This window comes from Alosa sapidissima, chromosome 2 (genome assembly GCF_018492685.1).
Source record: "Alosa sapidissima isolate fAloSap1 chromosome 2, fAloSap1.pri, whole genome shotgun sequence".
Taxonomy (NCBI): Eukaryota; Metazoa; Chordata; class Actinopteri; order Clupeiformes; family Clupeidae; genus Alosa; species Alosa sapidissima.
Window position 1 is genome coordinate 12835180 of NC_055958.1, and position 9473 is coordinate 12844652.

General features: G+C 43.6%; 1 protein-coding gene across 3 annotated transcripts in view; it reads left to right on the forward strand.

Moving 5' to 3' along the window:
* Window positions 1-832: 832 nt before the first annotated feature.
* Window positions 833-9473, forward strand: part of ptprna (protein tyrosine phosphatase receptor type Na) — a 50330-nt gene continuing 41689 nt past the window's right edge. For 2 of the 3 annotated variants that reach the window (XM_042075479.1, XM_042075489.1), the window contains exons 1-2: window positions 833-1201; window positions 8489-8539. In XM_042075479.1, coding sequence (XP_041931413.1) covers window positions 1114-1201; window positions 8489-8539 — 139 coding nt within the window. In that variant the 5' untranslated portion in view covers window positions 833-1113. Of the gene's footprint in view, window positions 1202-8488; window positions 8540-9473 lie in introns of those variants that run through there. The other variant, XM_042075497.1, reaches the window with a different exon arrangement.

Sequence of the window (9473 nt, forward strand, 5' to 3'; positions counted from 1 at the left end):
AACAAATAAAAGGTATATCCATCTCATGGACGGATTATGAACTTTCGGGCCCCTGGACCCAGATGTATTGAGGGCTCCCCACTAATTGTCGCATACAGTATGTGGAAGGAGGGATTTGAGGGCACTCCCCCAGAATTTTTTACATTTGTTTAATGTGATTTCCTGTATTCTGGTGCATTTTGGGGATGGGCAATACTAAATTCAATCAGATTCATAGCCTACATCCTGATGTGTTGATATTGAGGCAATGATTCCATGCAAAGGCTTGGGCTTCAGGGGCCCCCTGACACCTTGGGCCCGGAAGGCCCGTGCAGTAATCCATCCCTGATCCATCTAGAAACGATGATGCCATGTTTACCCATAATCACTAGTGCAGAAATAATGAAAATAGAACAATGCATTCTGTATTTGTTCAGACCTGTGTAACATACTTCCATCAATGTTTGGATCTGTACATGTGTGTGTGTGTGTGTGTGTGTGTGTGTGTGTGTGTGTGTGTGTGTGTTGCCTCAACGCTGCAGGGGTCACTAAAGCTTTTAACGATGACGTGTTGGTGCTCTTTGACACCTGGCTGACTCTTCCGCATCCATGAACGGTACAGCAGTAAGTCTCCCACGCCGCTAAATCTGTAGCCTACTGTGCAGGTGCTGTAGACTTAAAAACAAAATGGATCTGTGTTTCCGTGGTGACAGCGTGAAACGACCTCTCCTTCATTAATTCTGACTGCTAAACCCTGTGACGCCAGAGCTGCGCGCACCCCTCCCCTCCTCCTAGATTTCGTCTTGAAGATATCTCGTTGGCGGCGCTATGACGTAATTGCGGGTCCCCGTCATCTCGGCGTGGTCGTGAAAGGAAAATTCGGATGTGAGTCCTACTCCGGATCCGTACCAGATCTTCCGATCTCTCATGAATGTCTCCGTATGTTTTTGATTGCCTTTTACGACAAGACACGGAGCCCTCCCATGCCCCTCCTCTGCTCCTCGCCATCCTTTCCCGATACCTGTCAAACATTTAGCCATACAGTTCATCCAGCCACCTGCAAAATGAGGATTTAAATCGCAATTTCTAGAGGCAACCGAATTCGCGCCGGCTGACTTGAGCCCTGCTTGGACGATGATGGCTGGTTCGAGACACCCGCGGCTATGGAGAGTCGTGCTTCTCCTGACTGTTTGCTACCAGGTCGGGCTCTCAGGCAGATACGGTAAGAACATGTCGCCCATCGCAGAGCAGGGATGCTCGCGCTTGGTTGGCCATATGAAGTCAGGGTGAGCCAAGCGCAAAAGGAAATGCAGAATGACAGTGCGGTTGTCTGTTCAGCTGACTACACGGCGATCATATTAGTGTTTAATGTGCGATACGTGATAGCCTACTTATTATATCTTATATGTACTTGATAGAGAAGGGGGGACGGGTGTCACATACACAGGTTGCAGATGTAGTCTACTTGTTGTGATAGTTGAATGAATACTGTTGTCATACATGTTTAGCCAAGGCATCATGAAGTTTGTTATGAACATTCAACATTACAGCAAAGCCAGTGTCATAGACAATAAAAACAATAATTTAACATTTTATTATCTTCACATAAGTCTTCTTCGTTGTGTAATAATGCATGGAGTCAGCCAACAGTTGAGGTGTGAAGCTAAAACCATAGATTTATACATAAAGGTCTGACAACCATTAAAATGGCAATTGGGCAAATACTAACCGACGACATAGACAATGAACGGTGAGAAACGTCAGCACCACGGACAGCTCCGAGCGAAGTGGCCTTCTTGAGTTCCATTCTCCCTCTCTTCTCCTCACCTCCCCCAAGTCCCCACTCCTTCACTCGTCATTCTTAACTCCCCCTCCTTCCTCTACGGTAACAGTTAGCTGAATACTCAACGGAGATGCCATTGGCAGTCTCCATTCGTTGCGTTATTTCCCTGGTAACAACATGCGGGGGCTCTGACCACAGACTGTATGTCTCTGTGTGTGTGAGAGAGAGCAGCATTGCGGAGAGTCGTCAAGCAACGGCATTTTTCCACGCACGCGGGTGCATGGTGTGTGGCTTGCCGTGATTTGTTTAGTTGCCTTTCAGGCTTCTGGTCAGCAGTGTTGCCCAGTTATGACCGCAGGAAAGTTGGTAACACACAAATGGCAATTTAGACATTTCCTCATAACTATATTCATTGGTTGTTGTTTAATATGCTATTTACATTTTGTGAAATTTTGTGATTTTGCATCATATCTTTAATTGTTTGAATGTACATATTATTTAAACAGACCCTGCCATTGTCAAAACAGACCAGGGAAGAAAAGAGTTGTGGGTTTCTAAAGTGGTTCCTGGGGAAATGTTAACTATACCTGCCTGTTTTCAGATTTCTTTCACAGTTCCCTCAAACAAATGTGCCGGTACATCTTTACTGACACCAACTATTCATTTATCCATTCCTGCAGTCTCTCACATATTACCTGCACAACTCTCTCTCTCTCAGTGAGTGTGTGTGTGTGTGTGTGTGTGTGTGTGTGTGTGTGTGTGTGTGTGTATGTGTGTGTGTGTGTGTGTATGACTGAGTGAGTGTGTGAGTCACTGATGACATGCTGTCTTGCGTCACAGCTCCGCAGCTCCACAACAATGGGCAGCAGGCAAGCAGCTCTGGTGGGATAATGAGATGGGTGATCAGAGGAGTCTTCTCTGCTCTCTCTCTCCTTCCCTCTCTCTCTCTCTCTCTCTCTCTCCCTCTCTCTCCCTCTGCCTCTCTCTCTCTCTCCCTCTCGCTCTCTTGTTATATATAGCTCTCTTTAGCTTTAGGATTCTCATTAAAGTGCACAGTTTCTGTTTTCTCCTTGTGTGTATGTTCATATGGAATTTGTGCTGTCTTGATGTAAAGGTCTTATTGCTTATGAATGTTTATGTTCATATGGGATTTGCAATTTTTACTTTTCCTTTTCTTTATCAATATTAAAAGTATCTCAATGCAAATGCAAACTTCAAAATTATAAAATTATATCAATGCAAATGCAAACAAAACATCAAACATTTATGACAGAATCAAAATATGGCTCAACAGGTTATTACGTATTAGCCATGTGCAGGAAGACTCTCCCTGGCAGCCCCATAGAGCTAATGCTGTTAGCTGGAAATTGCATTGAACTGAGCTGAGCGGAGTAGTGTGTGTGTTGATGTATTGGACTGGGGATAATTGGCTTGCAGGGGACTGTGAGTATGCAGACCGAATCCATCAGAACCTGTCAGAAGTGCTCTTATCTGTGTTCAGTGACATTATAAACAGCCTGCTCCTCAATCTGTCCTCTCTTCTTCTTCATCATCTTCTTCCTTTCTTCTTCTTTTTCTTCTTCTCTCTCTCTCTGTCATTCTTAGACACACACACACTAAGCACACACACACTAAGCGCACAAACACACTAAGCATGCTCACTCTGTCTTCTCTCTCTCTCAACCTTTCTCTTTGTTCCCCCTTTCTCCTCACCTGACACTACACAGTATTTCTCCATCCCTTTGACCCCCCACCCCCTCTTTTTTCTCTGTATCTGTTGCTTTTCCTGCCTCCACTTCCTATGGTGTGGGTGTAGAGCAGGTTGGAAATGGGGGCATAGTACTCAGTGGGCTTTTTAGACAGTCCTTGATCCATGTGATGGTTCAATAAAGGGGTTTTAAACATCAGACATCTTTTCTCATGCTCTGTACCTGTCCTTCCGATTTTTCCTCTTTCTCTCTCTCTCTCTATTTCTTTTTTTCTCGCTCTCCCCTGTCTCTATCACTCCTCTGCATCACTCAGTCTCTCCCTTTCCGATTGCTGAGGTGTCTAGCTCCAACAGGAAGTGTATGATTGACAGCGACTGTTGAATTCATCTGTCTTTGTTTTTGCCCTCAGATGGCAAGGGATTTCAAGGCGTGCTTAATCCTCTCTTTTTGCCTCTCATAAAGGAAAAAGAAATCAAATATTGGTGCGTTCAGGAGAAGGACAGATTGGTGTCCAGAACAACGCACATTACACACTCGTCTGATCGTCGCGTAAGCCCACACGTGTCCCCAGTCATTGCAAACAACATTCACACGGTGACGTTGACTATGGAGAGATGTTCACACCCAGGCGGCCATCAAATCATGCTAAATGCTAAATGCTAAGTGGAACGCTTGTGAAAGATGATCAGCGTGTGTGCGTGAAAGATGATCAGCGTGTGCGCGTGAAAGATCTGTGAGCGCAGGAGATGGTCTCACACGTGGGCTTGATGTGTTCTGCTTTGCGGTCACATCTCGGTCTCTGTTCTGCTCATGCTCCGTCTAAGCCTCTCATCCATGTTTGCTCTGTGTGGGACTCTATCCTCCCCCTCTCTCTTTTTGTGTGGGACTCTATCCTCCCCCTCTCTCTTTTTTCTTTTCACCTCCTCTCCTCATCCTTCTTCCTCAGTTTGTTTTTCACACCACCCCTTATCTTATCATCGCTTTTGTGTTATCCAGCTGTTTTACTCACATCTATCTTTTTCTGTTTCTCCTCCTTTCTTCCCATCTCACTCTGTCTGTGGCCCTGACATTAGGGTATTATTATCTCCCTCTCTCTCTCTCTCTCTCTCTCTCTCTCTCTCTCTCTCTCTCTCTCTCTCTCTCTCTCTCTCTCTCTCAGTCATCTCTCTTTCTTTCTCCTTCTCTGATATTCCTTTCTTTTCTAGTCTCTGTATGATGTATCTGGCTTAAGCTTTGTTTCCTGCTCTTTTTCTCTCCCTTCTCTCTCTCTCTCTGTCTATCTCTCTCTCTCTCTGTCTCTTTCTCTCTGTTTCTCTCTGTCCCTCTCTTTCTCTCTCTTTCGTCGCTCTAATCTGTGTGTGTGTGTGTGTGTGTGTCTGTCTTTTGGGTGTGTCTACAGCTTTGGGTTTACTCGTTTACTCGCCCGTGTGTTTATCTCTCTCTGTCTTTATCAGTGTTTGCACACACACCACACACACACAAACACACACACACACACACACACATACACACACACACACACACACACACACACCACCTGCTACGAGCTCTTGGGCTGACCTCAGAACACACATTTTAACTCATTGACACACACACACACACACACACACACACACACACACACACACACACACACACACACACACACGCACACACACACAGACACCCTGTTATACCTGTACCTATTCACATATGCACACAGAAGCATGTGCACACAGACACACACGGCACTGCCTGTCCACCTCTTTGTTTGACCAGCTGTGTCCAGCTCTGGTATACTGCGCAACTCACTGGCAACCCCACTTTCCTGCTATTTATTTATTCACACACACACACACACACACACACACACACACACACACACACACACACACACACTTTTTCCTGCAGTCCATGGACACTGTATTTCCCCTGCAGGCAGGAATGCAGTGTAGGATTTTCACAATTAAACACCTCTAATGTAAATGTCGAATGCAGTGTAGGATTTTCACAGTAAAACACCTCTAATGTAAATGTCGAATGCAGTGTAGGATTTTCACAATTAAACACCTCTAATGTAAATGTGGTGGCTGTCTTAACAATTTTTTTTTCAATCCCCGGAATATTTGATAAACACTCTGATATTCAAAAGACTTTACAACATAGTAATTGTTTGTACCACGCCCATAAACAGTTTGTTACAGCAAAGCCATACTTTGTATTTGCAAAATATATGATCACAAATGTAAATGCATAAATATCATACTATGTGTAAGTGCAAATTACTCATGCTTTCCTTTACTTTCCTCAACATGCTAAACTGTAAATAATAGTATTCATACATTGTCCTAGTGTTCAGATATCACATAATATCTAACCATAGTTCACATCACTTGATTGATTGGTAGGTCAGCAGTAAGTTATACTGTAGTTAGAGGAGCCACATGGTAGCTCATGCATTCTATAAATAAAGCCACTTATAACTAAACTGGTACGATTCTGTGCTGAAAATGTGCCTTATTCAGAAGGCTATATGGTACTTCCCTTCCTTGTTCTTACAGATAAGGCAGGTCTTAAACAATTACCAGAGCTAGAAATACAGAACAAAAACACAGCTAGAAATACAGAACAAAAACACAGCTCATCCTCACTAGCTTGTCAGCTGCACTGGCAGTAGCAGGGGCCCTGTAACTGTTATGTGACATCCTGAACCCTATGGGAGACATGGGGCTGTATAGGGCTGTGTGATTGACATCCTGACCCTATGGGAGACATGGGGCTGTATAGGGCTGTGCGATTGACATGGCTGTGGAGTGTGGGATGGATATCCCTATCAATTAAATGTATAGAGGTGGATGAATAATGAATAATGAATAATGTCCTTGTCTTCATGTATTTCTGTTTAGTTTTGTTTGTTTATTCTGTCAATGTACTGTATATGTCACCCTTATGTCCTCCTTGTCTTCATGTATTTCTGTTTTGTTTTGTTTGTCTGTTGTGTTTTGCTTATTCTGTTAATGCATATGTCACCATTATGTGTTTAATTTTACAGTGTGTGAGTGCTGTATGACTGCTGGCTATCTATATGTTTGTCCTGTCACCTGCCTAGGGACTGCAGATGAAAAGTAGTTATTTTTACTGACTCTGGCATATTTACATGGTGTTTTTTATACAATGTTCATTAATATGCATGGTCCCTATCAAATAAACCAATAAATAAATAAATAAATATAATCCAGATGTCTAGTGGGACATTGTGTAGTGCTGTCCAGCTTGTTTCACTGCCTACATTCTGCACTGTTCATAAGTGTGTGCCCACTCACAGACACACACACACACACACACACACACACACACACACACACACACACACACACACACACACACACACACACACACACACAGAGAGAGACATAGACACACACATTCACATCCAGACTAACACGCAAACACATACACACACACACACCCACACTCACACACACACAGAGACATAGACACACACATTCACATCCAGACTAACATGCAAACACATACACACACCACACATGCACACAATACACTCACACATGTAAATGCACATAATAAATCTGATAGTAGCCCTTAAACTATTCTTATACATTACAATTCAACAACACAACAATACAACACTCTTTCTTGTTCATTGATGAGAACAGAACTTACAGTAATTTGTTGTTTACAACTCACAGTAATTATTTTCGAATCCCTGTGCAAATTCACTAACTTCCAGAAAGTAAGTGTTAGTCTCCTAGCGACAGCAAATGACTCTGGCAAGGCTCCGTCCACTTGTCTTTAAAGCTGCTTGCAGCAATGGAATTTTTTGGCAAGACTGTCAGTGTGTTGTTACTAGCCATTGTAGCTCATCCCATGACAATGACTGCCATCTTTAATTGTGCTGGTCATGGATTATGTGCCTTTGACTGCGAGTGTGAAAATTATGAGAGTCAGTGAGAGATAACTGAGCACACACACGCACACACACCACACACATACATACAAACCAGCGTAGGTTTCACCAGGTTTTGCACATGTATGAAATCATGCACATTCGCACACAAACACCCACACACACACACACACACATGCACCCCCCCTCCCCCCACACACACACACAGACACATACACACACATACACACACACACACACACACACACATACAGACCAGCGTAGGTTTCACCTCTGTCTTCCTTTTATAGAGTGTGTGATTGTTTGACATAGTGTCATATTATTAGTCATGCATTAACTGTTGACGATGAGAGTCAGAGGAGTAATGTTCTCTCTCTCTCTCCCTCTCTTATTGTCTTCTTATTGTGTAATGTGTACGAGTGTGTGGGGAGTGAGGAGGTAACCCTGCCACCCATGCAGCAATAAGGGCCTCTCATTACACAGGAAGTTGAAGTCTATTCAGCAATGTGTGTTCCTGTGGGAGCAAACTGCTTCTGTGCTCGCACTCGCTGAACTCTCAACTGGATGACTCATGCAATGCGGAGAATGACTAGTGAATAACTTTTTTTCTCTCTTTCCTTTTCTTTCTATCTCTCTTTTTATTTTCTCTGTTCTGTCATTCTTTCTCCCTTATTTCTCCCTCACTCTTCGCTTTCTTTTCTTTTTCCACCTATATCCATATTCCATCTTTCCTTTTTCCTTTTTTTCCACCATTCTTTCTTTTTCTGTCCATCTCCATCTCTCTCATCTGTGTCGGTCTTCATTCTTTCTCTCTGCTTTTACCTCTCTCATATATTTCTCTTCATCCCTCTCTCTCCCTCCATCCCTCTGTCCATTTCTCCATCTATCTTTCTCTTCATCCCCCTCTCCTCTCTCCATCTATCTTTCTCTTCATCCTCCTCTTCTCTCTCTGTCTCTCCATCTATCTTTCTCTTCATCCCCCTCTCCTCTCTCTGTCTCTCCATCTATCTTTCTCTTCATCCTCCTCTTCTCTCTCTGTCTCTCCATCTATCTTTCTCTTCATCCTCCTCTCCTCTCTCCTCTCTCCATCTATCTTTCTCTTTTTCTCAGGTTGTCTGTTTGAGAAGAGGCTGTGTTCCAGGGACCAGCTCTGTTCAGATGGTGAGTACAACCCCCCCATCCCCCCCCCACCCACAAGTTGGGTCATTAGCACAAACACATCTGATGGCTGCCCAGTTATCAGTGTCTCTGTGCCTATATCAGGCAGGCATGGCTCTGGCCCACAGACACTAGATAATGTGCAGCTCCATATGGTGGGAATGGAGAACAGTGAAGCTGGATTGGGGTTGTACGTCAAAATAAAACACAACCCCTTGTCTCATAGCTGCACCCCCAGAAAATCTTGTGGCTCACTTTGTCTGACTCTAGTCCGGATCTGGCGTGGATCTGTCCTGATCCGGCCCACTTAAGGTGCAAGTTTAAGGTGCAGATTAAAGGGCCGTTCACAACAAGAACCATAACTATAACGATAACTATATAAAAAAATATTGTTCTCGTTCATATGAATGATGACATTAAATATAAACTATAACGATAACGACATGAAGAACGATATCATTGGGGATCACTTTCCGAGCGATTTTGAGAACGATAAAAAGCTAGCAGCCAATCAGAATCCATCACATTTTAGCCATCGCATTAATTAACACGAGCAGAGACTTTCCTTATTGTTAATCAGTGTGGACGCTTTTATCATAATAGCGCTTTTATCATTATGGTTATGGTTATCTTTATAGTTATCGTTCCTGGTGGGAACGGCCCTGAAGCCCGGACCTGACCCAGGATCAGCTGGCACCTAAATGGTAGTGGCTGCTTTAACAAAATATAAGAAGGAAGTGAATAACCACACACTCCAACTGCCCCATAGTGTTCGCTGTATTATCAAATGGTTTGGCCCATAGTGTTCGCTGTATTATCAAATGGTTTGGCCCATAGTGTTCGCTGTATTATCAAATGGTTTGGCTCTTTTCTCTCTTGGGGGTGTTTGTTTTCTGCTGCTTTGACATTCTGCAGTTCTCAGGTTGGTTCTGTTGTT